The following is a 17,018-nucleotide window of genomic DNA, read 5'->3' on the forward strand; positions in this document are numbered from 1 at the left end:
GGGGGAACTATGTTGTAATTTTTGTTTTTATCACATCCTGAGTTATTATTGTAACCGTTATCTGAATGTAATTTTTAAGATATCTTTCACATTTTAGCATACCTGTACTCTATTTTTATGATTGCATTTTCTATGCTCATTATAGATTCTATCATTCTAGTGGCTATACGTATATAAAACAACTCAATGATTAGAACAACATTGATGTTGTCTGATTTGTATATAGAGCAGTCAGCAGGGCAGGACTTAGGGTGGTGGGGGCTTCTGGGCTTAATAATCAAAGGGGCCCCCTGGAGCAGAGACGCGGGGGGGGCTTGGGTTGTTACCGCCGACCGATCAGAGATGTTAAGGGGGGGTGGGGGCTCTGTATCCGCCGACCGGACTATCGAAGTTGTTGAGGGGGGGTGCAGAGTGCACCGACTTGTTGAGCAGGGGGGGACATCCATTGAACAGGGGATTGCCGCAAAATTGCGGGAGGGGTTGCCGCGAATGGGGGGGTTGCCTCATTTGAGCCCGGGGCCCCCTATTGGGCGGGGTCCATGGGCTTGAGCCCAGTCAAGCCCAATGGTAAGTCCAGGCCCTGGCAGTCAGTCAACATCTATTCTTAACAACTGCTGAGATGAAACTTTTACCATGGAGAGTAAATGTAATTTGAAAAAGACTGATTGGCAGTGAGGGAGAGGAATAATACATGATTGCTATGAAGCGGGAAGCATATGTAATCTTGCACATAAATATAATTACTAGCTATGTTAAAAGCAGTTTTAAAAAAAAAATTGCATATATGATTATTTACAATAAAATAAAATTGGGCATTGTCTGTAGAAGGAAACCTAACTTTCCCACCAACATGTACCTTCACCTTGCTGCTATAGTTTTGTTGTATCGTGGCCTAGTGATGTTATGCATGGGGCTTTGCGATTAAAGCATTTATATTTCTGAAGATTGGAGTGCCTAGACTGGACCAGCACCAGATCTTCAGTACAGCTATTTTATCACCTGGAGCTTTATTGCAGCCTCTCTTTGTCTTATATGTACCTTCACTTGACTGCCCCACTATCTGTTCAGCTACCAGAAGCATTTTTTTTTCTTTATTTGAGAATCCTTGTAAAGTGTTACAGAAATGTCATTGTTATAGCCAGGGCACAATAAGATGTTGGCACACACTGCTGTCATCAGGTGAGATCTGCTGGGACAACAATCCCTTCATCAGCTGACCACTGTATACAGATGGAGCCAAGTACAATGATGAATCCCCCATCCAAGCCCCCTATGTTATACACACTCCTTTCACTACAAACAATGGATGAGTGCATAATGCCAGGCTCTATTCACATGGGAGACAAGGCCTATACAGCCTGAATGAGGCATTCAGAGTGGCCTGGAGCTGTGTGGTAGCTATACAGACACAGCCACACATTGACAGATAGTAGTGGGTGTGCAGCCCTAAAGGCAGACAGATCGCACACCAACATACACACACCTGTCCAATTCGGATGTGCAGCTGCTGTGTCTACATTCAGTTAGGCTTGGTTCACACTAGTGTGATTTTACAATGGAATGCCTATAGTATGCCTATGGGTGACGTCACCCCACAGGATCTGCAGCGGTTACTGGAGGATCGATCTCTTTTCCCCTCTAGCTGGTGCTGGGGAAATCACATGACTGGAGCGCTCTGAGAAGTAGTATTAGCATCTTCCTTCTACAGGGTAGAAAGGCATTTTTTAAGAGTCAAGTTGCAACAGTTCATATAGACTCTTTCACTATCCCATACAACTGCTTTGGCCAAATGCCTAGGATAAAGCACTACCACAAGGGAAGAAGGGGAGTGGGTACTGTGTACTTCTATTCACCTTGCATCATTAATACTTAATAAAGGTAATACAGTAATAGATCTTAACCACCAATAATTAGACATGTGCATTAGTTTTCGTCCGAATGCATTTTCGTCCGAATTTCGGGTATTTTCATTATCGTTTTAACAAACGAAAACTAACGCGCATAATCCGAAAGATCCAACATAAAAAAATGCTTTATTTTTGTTTTCGTTGCTACAACAGTTCAATATAGATAGGAGATTCGACATGACGCTGACAATAGCAATCTGTGTCTATAGAATCTGCCATCGAATGTGCCTAACCTTAACTCTATTAGTCCAAGATTATTCTACATAGAGAGGAAATATTTGACATTATAGAGACAGTGTTGGGGTAGACCATTCGACATGAACGACGAAGGTTCGACGAAGCAGCGAAAAACATACAAACTTCGAATCTGTCATTGAAGGCTTATGGTGTCTGTCGAAAGTTTTAAGAAGATTCGACAAGCAGCTAAACTGTACAAAGCCTCAATCGTACATTTCCGGTCAAATGCTCGGCTCATAGGCTATAGAAGAATTTGAATGTTGGTTGACTAGTAGTAATAATTTATAAATATAATTATTACTAGTGTCATACAACATTAGAATTCTTCTATAGCTTGTAGGAGGAACATTCGACCAGAAATGTACAATTGCAGCATCGTACAGTTTAGCTGCTCCGTCGAATCTTCTTAGAACATTCAACAGCATAAGCCTTCAATGACATATTCGACCTTAAATAATTTGTGTTTCGGACTAATGCATTTTTTAACGAAACAAAATAAATAAAAAACTTATTGCGGGAGTAACTAAATACATTTATTTTTCGGATGAAAACAAAATTTCGAAACAAATATTTCAGTGTGCACATGTCTACCAATAATTGTCTCATATTTTGGCTCCTGGATTGACCTGTCATGCCTGTAAAGATCTGTTTGAATATCTTTCGTAAAAGATAAATAATGAAGACAAACATGTGATGATGTGATTTTGAATAGCATCTTTTAGTAAAAGGTAGACAGTTACAGCATGTAGCAAACATTGGCCTTGGTTAGATATGATATTTACCATTTGAATGCCTAGATAGGTTTCCATTTAGGTCCCCTGCTGAAGATGAGAAGTTTTGGCCAGGCCAAAGCTAACTGCACATGAGGATATTGGGCTGTCTGACACAACTTGGCTAGCTAGTTGAAACTTCCAGATTGGCCCTGTCAAAAATAACAGTGGGCACAAGAAAGCCAGTGCACCCCTTAACTATATAACATGCATTTTACAACTGAGCAAATATGTACTCTCAGATTTTTGGCAGGTGAGGTTATAACCACCCAGTTGGCCACTAGTTGTTGCCTGTACGGGCACCTAAAAAGGTTTCTGAGTGCTTTCACAGATCTCCATTGCAGTAAACTTGACTGCATTACAGTTAAAAAAGAGAAAGCATTTATCTCTCCCAATACCCTTCTTTGTGTTAAACAATTACTCTATGGCGTTTTTCCCAGCATTCTTTAGTTCACTGTGTGTATAAATACAATTTATAATATAAATTTTAACAAGATATACAGCAAAAAATCTGAATACAAATCATGATAATAAAAAATATAGAATAGCCAACTATGACCTCCTAAAATGTGTTAATATTCTGGAAGAGGGAACTACACGGGGCTCTTGGTAGATGGCATGCTGAGAATATGCACACGTTAGCCAGGAATAAGGCTGGAACTCTTCTCACACTTTCTCAACTGTTCCCTGAAAAGGAAATATGCAGACATATTAAGACTAACGACATAGGTATTTGCCCCCCTTGGTGACTATTAATGTTCAACCTGGCACCCCTATCCTAATATTTTTTATAACCATTTTCTTAAAATCAAGTGATTTATTATTATTTTATGTTTGTTTAAACGTACATTCCAGTAAAGCTCAAACATTCAGCATGGAAATACATAAAGATGGTTCAGCCTACGTGTCCAGAACTTTTTTATTTTATCTGAGAAGTGCTTGAGCATTCTGGTCAACTGTACTGTCCTATTACTTTTTACGCATGGCAAAAAGGCCTGACACCCCGGCCTCCTAACATTTTGTACAAATGGCAGTCAGTCACCTGTGCATTTTAAACAGCTGGTAAATTGTGAGTTGAGAGGGGGCAGGAGCCTTTAATGGTATGGTTCATTATGTGATCCATTGTAGCAACCTTCCATGTGTGTGGCCAGAGCTGAATATGCATAGCATAAAAGTGGTAACTGATTGAGAGTTTTATGAGGGAGCAGATGGGATGTAACACCATTGGACTGCACAAGGGTTAGGCCTGTGTGTCCCCGCAGACGAGTGACGTAGGGGTAAGTAAATGACCTTGTTGATAGGCCAAGGGGCCATTCATACTTATATATCCACCTATAGTTTTACTTTGAAGGAGGGTATCTCCAACCTGATTTGTGATCAGGCAAGTTGTTTGCATACTCCAGGGATATTTTTTCAAAATTAGGTCTACCTACCTATATTTGTTTTATATAAAATAAGAGATACAGTACTTTTTTTTGTCATCTTTTATCAGTTGGTACCTTAAGATAAAAAAAAGTTATCTCTGGAAACAATATAGTGTATGAGGAAAATTGATCCTGGGGGAGAAGATAGTTAATTTATCCCTGGAGTATAAGGAATAGTTAATAATCCACTCAATCTGGAATTGTTTCGTTTGAGGCTGATCCTGCCTTGTATTTTTTCATGATAATCAGAGAGCATCAAATTACTCTTTCTGTAACCAATTGAGGCATCCATTATTACTTGCAGGGGCATTGTGTATCAACATAGGGAATAGATTACTTCATAAAAAAGATAAAACAGCAATGAAGACATTATTCTGGAGCCAGACTTTTTTATCACCAAAAGAGAAAAAGTTTTACTAAAGTAACAGAAATGATTACAACGAGAAACACTCCATAAACCAATGTGAGCAGTGTACCCATCAGATCCATATGCATAAGATCGTTTGTGGTGTAGCAAGCTGTAGTGGCAGAAAGTGGACCTGACTCCAGAAAATTTAACTTTTTGTATTTATATGCCCACATATAAATCACATTTGTCACTCTAATTGCATGAAGTGTCAATTATTTCACTTCCTATCACTAAAGACATAACAAGAATTATGAGGAAATCTCTCCAGCGCAAGGGAAATACACCTTTAGAGTTGAAAATATGTTTATTGGAAATTTCGACATATCAAACAGAAAAAGGACAATAAACATTAGAAGGCACAGTCCGCATACAGTCACAATAATGATTGGGGGGAAGAGTCAGCCAAGTGGCTATCGCCCACAGATAGTTTTCCACCGATAAGCATAACAATAGGTATGACAACAACTGTATATAAAATAAACCAATAATAAAAGAAATTATGTGCGACAGCTAGGGCCTCTTCTTTTAGCAGAGCTGCGACTGTAAACTACGGTATTGATACAAAAAAAAAAAAAAGGGGGAGGGAAAAAGAAACAAGGAGGAGGAGAGGAACAAGAATACAGAAAAAATTTAAATGAGAGGGGAAAGAGGAGGGAGGAGGGGGAGAGAGAAGGGAGGCGAAAGAGAGACAGGTAAGAGGGGATTCGAGGGGGGGGAGTGTGGGCTGCCGACAGGACAATCTGGAGGGAGGGTGAGGGAGGGTGTATCTACAGGGAGAGATCCCGAATCGGGGCCTCAACCCGTCCCGGGGTATAGAACAAAACACTAACGATCATGTTGCGGGTGACAACATGCTCAACAAAGCATCAGAAGAGGAGAAGTGGAGCCAGGTGAGCCACAGCTGTTTATATTTATCATAGGTATCATTGTCAAGAGCCAACATCTCCTCCATTCTCATAGTGTCATTCGGAAATACACCTTTAGACAATTGTCATAACCATTCTACAGGCCTAAAGCTGAGGCCAATGTTTAATGAGCCTATTTATAGAGCATTTGAAGATTATTTTAAGATTCCTGCAATCCACCGTCATTTGCCATCTTTTACAGTTTACCGACATTTACATTTACTTGCAACCCGGCCTTTTCATTAACAGTGAATTGATATCAGTGTGTTGCATATTGGATTGGATTGGATTGGAATAAATACTTACAGAGCGCCGAATGCGAGTTGTGAAACTCGCGTCTAAGCGCTTACCAACAAGCTGGGGGTATCCAGTTCCCAAGAGCAAAAAGAAGAAACTAGGACATCTAAGTAAAAGAGGGGAACAGACAAGAAATAAACAGAAATATAAGAAGAAGGGGGGGGGGGTGTCAGGGCACAAAAAGCCTAACCCTACTCCGTGACCATGGACCGCAGCCTGGGATTAAGGCAGCGTCCTGCTAAGGGCTTGGAAGGCCAAGTCTCTATCTGTAGGCTTGTGAAAAAAGAAGTGTTTTCAAGCCCTTACGGAAGGCCATCAAGGAGGAGGATGCTCGGAGCTGATGAGGGAGCTGGTTCCAAAGAGAGTTCCCCAGTGTTTGGAGCCGGCGGACACCTTTTGAAGCTGATCGACTAGATTGAATAATTGCTAACAGGGCGTCAGTCGAGCGAAGCTCTCTGGGTGGACAGTAGTGTTGTGTCATATTCGATAAGTACATCGGACCTAGTTGCCAATAGGCCCGAAACACCAGACAGAGTGCCTTGAACTCAACCCGTTTTGCTATCGGGAGCCAGTGTAGATTATTAAGCACCGGGGAGATGTGATTCCGCCTTGGGCAGTTTGTGACTAGTCTTGCAGCATGATTCTGTGTAATCTGCAATCGTTTTATCCACTTCTGTGGGAGCCCTAGAAAGAAAACGTTAGAACAATCTAACCTAGAGTGGATAAGTCCATGAACTAAGATCATACGGTTGTGCTGAGTGAAGAGATTCTTAATAATTGCAGATGATAGTTGGCTGATTTTATGCAATATTTTGCGTGAGGTACGAAGCTTAGTTCAGCATCAAAAATTATACCCAGATTTTTTACCTGCTTAGCTGGAGTTGGGGCAGGGCCAAACGAGGATGGCCAGGCAGGTAGAGTTGGCCTGTGGGCCGATCAGCAAAAGCTCAGTTTTGTCGGCGTTAAGGCCTAGCCTGTTTGAGTCCATCCATTGTTGGATGTTAGATAATCCCTTATTCAGCTGCTCAGGCATATTAGGTCCACTTGCAAGGTCTGCCAAGATATGAGGTGAGTAGCGATAGAAATATAATTGTCAGTGTGGCACTTTCATTAAATAGGAATTATTGGTAATCACCTACCCACTACATGATTTCCACTCAATAGTTTTTCCATATTTATACAGCATATTTGTTCCAGTTTCACCCACATGCTTGAAAAGAGTAGGTGTGTGATCCCGCGCAAGGAAGTATTCAAGGCAGAGGGAAAAAAATTATATAATAATACTAAGCGTAAGAGAGGAGAGAAACGGCTGCCTCCACAAAATACTGCCACCTAGATATTATAGTATAGATATTATGAAAAGAAGGAATGTTGCCTAGAGGAACAGCGCCACAATCCACATTTCTTCTTTTCATTCTCACCCACCTGCTTGCCTATTATATAATGACGAACCCAGGTCTTACTAAACATCACCATATTTGCAGTACATATTACATAAAAAATGTAACATCTGCCTGTCTTGATCTGGTATTTTTTTTTTAGTCCCCTGCACCTGGTGCCCCTTGATGCAATAAATACCAAAAATTATGGCAAATGAATGCCAAAGAATGAGATCGTGCTCAGACACATATGTGTCCTTGGATACCCAGTGAGTGTTTAGCTGTGGATGTAGGGCACAGGTGAGAGAGGCTATGAGAGTCTGACAGCTGCTGGATGAGGTTAGGTGGTGCACTCAGTGGTGCTCCTGTTTAGGACAGTAAAAGGCCATAAATGACTGCATGAAAGGCAGAGTTTTGGGTATTCGTCCCTGGGTGCATACTGACCTAAATGTAAGTACCGCTTGGTGCACTGGCCAGCCGCAGCAGCTGTCAGCCTCTCACAGAGTTTGTCAGGCTGTGCACCTCTGCTCCCCACCTGCGGATAAATGACAGAGCCTGGTGCACTGGGGCTAAATGTACAGTGTGCAAGAGACCTTATAATACTGTAACCTTGCACATTATGTCATGTAGCTAATTTTTGCTTGCAAACTATATTAAAATACCCTTTTCTGACAGTGAAAATGCTTATTGCGTCCCTCATGATGCTGTGCTTTGTGCTGGCACAACTCCATAACAGCCATATCCTTCAGCACAAGCTTACTTAGACCACTTTTACACTGAGGTGCTTTACAAGTAAAGCCCCTGTAAACTGCCTCTTCTGCAGCCCCAGTGTGAAAGCCTGAGTGCTTTCACACTGGGGCGGTGAGCTTGCAGGACAGGAAAAAAAGTCCTGTAAGCAGCATCTTTGGGGAGGTGCGGAGAGCGGTGTATACACCGCTCCTCCACCGCCCCTGCCCATTGATGAATGGGCGCCGCTTTCAAAGCGCTATAAAAGCAATTTAAAAGCAGCGCTAAGCAGGCACTTTTAACCCCTTCTGGGGGTTAAAAGCACCTCGCTAGTGGCACCAAAGTACTGCCATAACAGCGGTAAACTGACCAAACCAAACAAACCAAAACTGAAATGGCGCTGGTTCCCGCATCGCAATAGTGTGAACAGGGGCTGAAGAGACAATACAGACTTGACTATAAATATTCAATGAGCTCATATAGATCAGCCCACTCATTTATTGTTTATCTGCGTTATACCAATATGTGTATATGTTATGTACAAATAGATATGTACTTATTAATGTGTGTGAATAATACACTGTATGTAAAAATGTCATTTCTAAATCGTTCATTACAGAACACAGGATGAGCATTCAGGTAAATATAGATATGCTGCTGCCTTCAGGAGATTGGACACTGGTAAAACATAGCTGTAAGGACATTCCAGTATCCCCTCCCACTCCCAGCATGCCTCAGTTTTTTGCTAGTGTTCTAGGAGATGTACATCTTCTTTCTACTGAGAGAAGCAAGATTTTATTTCTTTTAGCAAGTTTTCACAATTGCTGCTAGACCAGAAGGGACTTATTTTGCAGTTTCTTGGGTCAGTTGTGTTCAATATTGCCACAGGGGCTGTACATGGACCCCTCTGGGAAGAAGAAGCTTGGCCAGCCTTTAATTCTCTTGAGGTCACTGGGCTCCGCATCAGACACTTGTCTTGACACCTAGTTTGTAATGTGTTGGGTTAGACACAGAGCACTCTACAGGTTCAGGGAAATGGTGCATGCTGATGGAACGCTACTCTTTAGAAAGATTGCCCACCATTAGGGTGAATATTATCAGGATAGGGCATGTCCACTCTATCCTGCCCCCTGTCCTCTATTATTAATATGTTGTACCACAGGGCAGTTTTTGAACTTCAGTCACCGAGAGTCAGGGCTTTTCCCTTTATACAGAGTCCTAGTGGCATTTTTTATTTTGACTGGTGCCTCTAAGAGGGTAATGTCTGGAGCACTGGCTGCAACAAATTCACATGCATAATAAGTGGTGGGAACTTTAAAAGTGATACCATTACAGATCTCTCCTGAGTCTGTGTGAGTCTTTAGACGTTACTGTGCCCACACAAATTTTTTTCTAGGCTGCCTCACTATGCATGTGTACACCATTTTCCTTGGGCATGTGCCTCTGCCTTTGCACCACCTCCACAATCATCTGGGTGCATTGGGCTCCCTGCTGCCTCTAGTGATAGAGTCACAGACCTACATTAACCCTTCCTGTTCCAGCAGCAGTTTGTGAGTACCCTTTTGGGCAATTCCTCACTTGCATACTTTAGTTTAGCACATTTGAAGTGCAAAATGACTGGTTCTGCAGACCTTGTTAGCTTTCAATCCATTAGCAGTACCTGTGAATCTAGGTGCTAGGAAGCAGGGATGAATTCTTAAATTAATTTACTAAACACCTTTTATGGCCCAGAAGAAGCATGAAGAAATTCACTGGCATACATGTGCTAGGTCCCAGAATCACTTAATAAAAGAATAAGAATGACAAAACCAGAGCATAACATTTGTTAATGGCATCTACAATAATTCTGTCTGACAGGTTCCCTTTACAGGATATGTTCACCTTTGAAACATGTTACATGTTCCACCCGTATTTAGGGTAGGACATGTAACATGCCCCAGCTGCTGCTGCCTCTCCCACCAGTCCCTCTTCCCCCATGACAGCAGGTGGGAGTTCTTGTCCCAGCACCCGCTGTCACTTTTTGACAGAGCCAACACAGCCACATCATTCATTCACAGTTTTCTGTGATTAAATAAACTACAAAGACTTGTAGTTTCAATGGGCTGTATGGGTGCTGATGAGCGCTCTCATAGTCCATTGACATGTCCTTTTAAACAAAAATCCTGTACAGAGGTACGGGCTGAAAGCCAGAGGACATGTCTGTAGGAGTCCACATTATACATGCTGATCAGGGGTTCAATGCTTTTAAAAAATTATAAATGCACATTTGTTTTTTTCTGGAAAATATGTGCAGCTAGTATTTTTTCTCATAAATGTGAACTTATGCTTTAAAGGGCAGTCTAATGCCCAACACAAAAGCACTATTAGAAAGTACAATACAATGTATAAATTGTAGTCTTGTAACAATGTCTCTATTCTCTTTTGCCAGGTGCAATGTCACACTTACACAGGATATTGCTGGTGCGTTACACCTGATGGTAAACCTGTCAGTGGCTCCTCTGTGCAGAACAAGACTCCTGTATGTTCAGGTATCGAAGAAAGCCTAGGTAATATCATTACATGGCTGCTAATGTTGAAACGAATGAGGATATCTCCGCTACTGCTGAGATATGAATTTTTTCTTCAGAATGTAATCCTCTTAAACCTATTCATAACCCGAGGTTGTTCAGGATCCTTTCAGTTACAAAATGCCTCAAAATGCATTTCTGTATTTTATATTTTTTTATAATGTTTATTTAGTTGAATTGTTCTGTAAAGGTAGCTATTAGATGACTGTACTGAATAGTAGTCATTTGTGTTAGTTGATTTTGACACACGTGTTCTAGTGTGCATGTCAGTGAACACATCTGCCTTAGGATTTTTTTTTAACTTGGTAGTTCAAACTAAACATATAGTAAAAAATACAAAAACTGCTTAATGATCTTTAAATTTTTTGATAGGTGGCCACTTTGACCAACTGAGAGTTGGTAAGGTGGAATGAAGCTTGACTTTAGAAGAAAAGTCAACATTTGCATATAAATTCTGGTGCCCATATCTAAAACCTTACTGATCATTTTGGCATACAGTTTTTACTTATCACAACCTTTGATTTTGCATTTCCTACCAAATGATCAGTTGAAATAGCTCAGGGTCATGACCAGTTTCTTTAAGGGCTCTTTCATACTTGTGGCAGCCCTTGGCGTCACGTTCACTCCATGTTGAATTGGTTTCACAGGTGTTTGACAGGGGGTGTTATGTTACCTCCTCACCAAAAAAAATAAAAAAAATCATGCATGTTGCAATGCGCTTAAATCACTTGAATGGGTCATGTTTGGCGGCCAGAATACAATAGCGCAAAGGGGACGATTTCCTTATCCACCTCACTTGTGTGGATGGGGGAATCCATTTTTTTTTAATCAGCCTCAGGGGCAGATAGAGAAATAATCTATGGCCAGCCTGGAAGACAACCCTTTGAGGCTGTATCCCAAACAAAATAAAAAGTTTTAGCTGCGATTGAGCTTTAAAGTATTTGGTAAAACTTATTTCAAGTACTTGACATGGATACATTTATTAACAACCCATTTTACCATGTCTTCACATCCTTTTTGGTATTGGTACATTTTAACCACCCCTGCTTGTCACCTTTTCTCAAGTATTTGTTGACAGGGGTAGACTTGTTAGTACACTACAATTAGGTCAAATTTAAAACTGATATCTGTTGCTAATTTGTTTGGAATTAACCAGAATCTCAAACTGTTAGGTAAAAATTACTAAAAAGCAGAAATACACCTAATCACGTGAGAAGCATCCTCTAGGCAACCAGGGGCCCTCCAGCTGTTGCAAAACTAAGTCCCATCGTGCCTGTGGGAGTAATTGTAACTGCCAGCCTTGCAATGCCTCATGGGAAATGTAGTTGCCTACCCCAAGTTGCCTACCCTTTCTCTAGGGTACACATACTAATCACTAAAAACCAGTACCCTTGAACTGTGACATATTGAAAAGAGGCTACAGGCATACCCCACTTTTAAGTACACAATGGGGTTTATTTACTATCGCTGGAGAGTGCAAAATCAGGCTCACTTCTGCAAAGAAACCAATAAGCATCTAACCCCAGCTTGTTCAAATAAGCTTTGGTAATAAAACCTGGAAGCTCATTGGTTTCTGTGCAGAAGTAAGCCTGATTTTGCACTTTCCAGCTTTAGTAAATAAACCCCATTGTGTACTTAAAGTGAGGTATGCCTGTAATTGGTTTCGGTATTGGTTAATGGGTCGGATGTTATGGTCCAGGTGTAGGCTTGGACAGTCATGGTGTTAAAAAAAACAATGGGGTTGATTTACAAAAAGTGAAGAGTGCAAAATCTGGTGCAGCTCTGCATAGAAACTTATCAGCTTCCAGGTTTTTGTCAAAGCTTAATTGAACAAGCTCAATTTAAAAGCTGATTGGCTATCATGCACAGCTGCACCAGATATTTCATTCTCCAGTTCTAGTAAATCAATCCTAATGTTGGTGACCTGCTCTTCAGAACATATCATAAAGAAGAAAGAGCACATTTACCAGCAGAGGTCAGTCAAGGTTAAAGCAAAACAAAACCCTTCTCTCCTTCTCTCTTCTCTCCTTTGGCATGTGATTTCACATGCCAAATCACATGCCAATTTGGTGGCTATTGCTGGCAATGTCGAAACAGTGCAGCGCCACACAGATTTCCAAATGTAGTTACTATAATACGTTTGGTGACTTCGGGGGGTGATTTGAAAAGACACCTGTGCAGGAATCCGCACAGATGTCTGTCAAATGACCCCCGAAGTCGGACTGCATTGCCAGTTTGAAATCGTGCAAGTTCATCTGAACTCACATGATTTCAAACCCGCCCTCAATGCAAACCTGGGCTTAGGGCCGGTTCACACTAAATGCGGTGCGAATTCACACGAATTCGCTGCAAATTCGCACTGCATCAAAATCGCAAACTGTTCATGAAAACTGATTGTTGAGTGTATGTAAAGTTAACGACACCCCAAAAGCAGTTTGTAAAACGCAGCACAATTGGCAGAATCGGAGCGCAGGGGTGTTCACACTCTGCGCTCTGATTCCGGTGCGGACAAAAAAAGTGTTTGATCCCAATGCAATGCAAATTTAGGCACACCGTTTGTATGCCTGAATTTGCTTCGCACAGACATCACAGGTGATCTGCACAGCAATGCGGTGCGAATCGCATGCAATGTCTGGAATCGCACTAGTGTGAACCGACCCTAACAGTCAAGGATTCTGCCACGGTAGCTTATGTTTGATCTGCAGTTACCATGGTGCTACACATGCGATCAGTTATGACACCAGTTACATCAGTTGGCTTGACAGTTGGGATGAGAGCAAATCCAAATGTGAGTTATTATTCACAGCATGCTTTGAATTTAAATGTATTGGGACACTATTAATGGGTTTGGTTTCGCTTTAAAGAATTAACCAGAAAAATCCAGCAATCTGCTTTATCACTTTTAAAGTGGAACTAAACAAAACAATTTAATGATCAATCCCAAAACAGTAACATTCCAGGCTCACCATGAAATATAATTGTCCAGGGTGCTTTTAGGCTCAACTGAACTGTCAAGCCGTCAAATGCCTGGTTTCCTAACTGATAATACTGTATGTTTAGCACCAAGGTAACTGCAGACTAAACAGACAAAGATGGCATCCTTCTTGGCTGTAAGTGCCAGTTCTCACAATTGCGACTTCAAGGTCACCCGGCTTGCATTGACTTCTATACAGAAGTCATTTTGCAAGTCGGGTTGCCATCGGGGGCCCTGGGGACCTCCGGGCCCCTAACAGGTGTGCTGCCTATACCCCCCTGATGGCGGCCCTGGACGCATGTTCGGAAGTGTTGAACTTCATTTTCTTGGCTCGTCGTAGTGTCCAACGTCACTGCGTTCTTGACGGGCGAAAGTCCAGAGAACTTTTGTTTACCGTGTGTATGCAAGCCAAGCTTGACCGAATTCTGTCAGAAAAACCATCCAGGGTTTTTCCAACTGAAAATGCAATTGTGTGTACGAGGCATTAGAGGTTTTTTTGTTCTTTTTTTTTTTACTTAGATCGATGCATTATTGGACACCTATTAAATAATTTAGTGCAGTCCTCCTCCACTTACCTCATCCTTCGATTTTGCTTTTAAATGTCCTTATTTATTTTGAGAAATCCTCACTTCCTGTTCTTCTGCCTGTAACTCCACACAGTAATGCAAGGCTTTCTCTCTGGTGTGGAGTGTCGTGCTCGCCCCCTCCCCTGGAATACAGGAGAGTCAGGACACCCACTAACACACAGCTCCTTTCTCTATCTGCAACATAGAGAGCGTCCTGAATCTCCTGTATTCCAGGGGAGGGGCTCGAGCACGACACTCTACACCAGGGAGAAAGCCTTGCATTACTGTGTGGAGTTACAGACAGAAGAACAGGAAGTGAGGATTTCTCAGAAGAAATAAGGACATTTAAAAGCAAAATCGAAGAATGAGGTAAGTGGAGGAGGACTGCACTAAGGTAAAGGAAGCTATTTAGGAAAAAACTTTTTTACCTTTACAACCCCTTTAAAGGATAGTTACAGTTATAAATATTTTTTGGATAGTAAACTTGAAAACGTTATGATGGCCAAGAGTTGCAATAAGTAAATACCTGCTGTAGCAGCAATGCCAGCTTGGAACTGGCCAGCCTTTAGTGTCCATGGCTCTCAACTTTTTTACTGTAATGTCCAAAATGATTTATAATCACACTTTTCATCTACGGTTGTTATAAAAATTAGCCAGCGCAGTTTCCAGACTGGTACTTTATACAGATAATGATCAAGTGTTTCAAAATGCATTTTCAAAAGAATAACACTTGCAAAGCACAGCAGACAGCACTATTTATTTAGAGGAATTAGCAACTCTATTTCAGATTTGGAAGTGAGGATGTGTTAATACCGTGCGATTTCCATATATATAAAGACCAGTTCAATATTGAATGACAGCTGTACATGTGCTGCTCTTGTCACAGATTCTATGGGGTTGATTTATTAAAGGGAAGAAGGTTGTTCACTCTGCAGAGAAATTTTCCCTTAGGTTAGTAAATGTGGTGAACATTCACTTTGCAAAAAATACTCAATTATGTGCAAATAAAGAAAAAGTATTTTTTGGTGTATATGATTGGATGACGGAAGTTAACAAAGCTTTATGCTATCTGCTTTAATAATGAAAATTCCCTTGCAAAGTCAAGAACCTAATTGGTTTTGGTAAAGCAACCCCTATGGTTTCTGGGGGGAACGATTAACCAAGACATTAACAGTGCTTCTTTATCAGGATTATAATTGAGCTTCATCAATATTTCAAACACAAAAAGCATTAAATTGTTAGCTATAGAGGCCCGATATTTGAGAGCAGTGCAGCTTTTTCAGGTGCTGTTAGCAAAATTTGAGCTATATTGGGGTTAACCCTGAAGTGATAATGAGCATTTAGCATGTTGGAATCGTATACTGGAGAGTGACTACATTTAGTGATCATTTAGTACCAGGAAATAATATCTTTATCACACTTTGACAAATAGATTACTGAATTTGGGGGTCTGTAAAAAATGTCTGTTAAAATCTTTCATCACAGAAATCCAGTTCTGATGATGGCAGTGTCATCTGAAGGAAGTGATAACCGACATCAATAGCAGTCACCACTTTGTCCACTTTGGGGAAATCTTTCCTTACTTCCTAGCTTCCATCTCTGGGGCAGAAAGGAAAACTTCTTCAAAAGAGAACCAAACAATAAGCAATAAAACACTTATTTTCAGTAGAACGTGGGAGGTTAAAAAATTCGATTTTTTTAATTGCTATCTATATCTACTTTGAGAAAATTTCCCCTTACATTCTGTCCTGGTGACAATCTGTGTTGTGTGGGTATTGCAGGACATTCTCGCAAAAGAAAATGAGGGTAATGGCCCGTACACACGATCCGAATATCAGACGAAAACGGTCGTCCAAGGAAGAATCGTAAGATTTTCGAATCATATGTGCACTACTTTCGAGAGCCGATCACGACAGTTCATCCGTCATTATTCGATAGGACAAGCACGAAAATTTTCCTCATCCGATACCAGATCGTACGAGTTTCGTTTAGTCAGTATAGACCGAAATACAATACAAATACATTACAACACATGACATCACTTCTGATTTTTTTTCCTGTCGTGCGAGAATTTTCGTGACTTTAATAACGTATTCAGTTTTTATTCGCGACTATTAAGCGAAAAAAGTTGTACGATCTGTCGTACGATATTCGGATCGTGTGTACGGGCCATTAGTTTACCCAATTAAGGCACAATACAACAAAAAACTTAACAAAGGTTTTTACTAGGGTTGTCCAGATACCGATACCAGTATCGGTATCGGGACCGATACCGAGTATTTGCGCTAGTACTCGTACTCGCTCAAATACTCCCGATACCAAAATAGAATACTTTTTTTTTTTTTTTGTGACATCGAGTGGTGCATAGAGGCAGGGCCGGATTAACCGTGGGGCTGATTGAGCTGCAGCTCCAGGCCCCCATCATAATATAGGCCCAAACTTAATTCCCTCACCAGGGCCCGGCGGCCGGCCGACGACCGCTATATAATAAATCCACACGTCCAGGCAGCTGCAGCCTGCATTATGATATAGGCCTAATTGACGCAGTGAACAACATTTAATCGTGGGCCGCGAGTAGCGGCCGCGAGCCGCTGCTATGATTCACAGCAGAGCCGCGGCTATCCACAACAACACAGCCTCTTGTAGCGCGGGCGGTGCCAGTGCGCCGAGGCTGAGCGTGCTCCTCCCCTTCAGTACTGTACTGAACACTGACTGTAGGCGGAGCTTGACGTCCCCCGGCGGCGTGCGTGACGTCATCCAGAGGCCGTCCCCGGCGTCCTAGGAGTCTCCATTGCCTTGCGAAAGGACCGTACCGCACGATCGACAGGAAAAGTACAGTAAAAAGCAAGTAAGCCAT

General features: G+C 41.5%; 1 protein-coding gene across 11 annotated transcripts in view; it reads left to right on the forward strand.

Annotated features, from left to right (window-relative positions):
* SMOC1 (SPARC related modular calcium binding 1) overlaps positions 1-17,018 on the forward strand; it is a 276,577-nt gene that overhangs the window by 152,457 nt on the left and 107,102 nt on the right. For 7 of the 11 annotated variants that reach the window (XM_040332421.1, XM_040332422.1, XM_040332424.1 and 4 more), the window contains exon 4: positions 10,483-10,600. In XM_040332421.1, the coding sequence (XP_040188355.1) occupies positions 10,483-10,600 (118 nt within the window). The remainder of the gene's footprint in view (positions 1-10,482; positions 10,601-17,018) is intronic. The other 4 variants (XM_040332423.1, XM_040332427.1, XM_040332429.1 and 1 more) reach the window with 1 other exon arrangement.

This window comes from Rana temporaria, chromosome 13 (genome assembly GCF_905171775.1).
Source record: "Rana temporaria chromosome 13, aRanTem1.1, whole genome shotgun sequence".
In the NCBI taxonomy this organism is placed as follows: domain Eukaryota; kingdom Metazoa; phylum Chordata; class Amphibia; order Anura; family Ranidae; genus Rana; species Rana temporaria.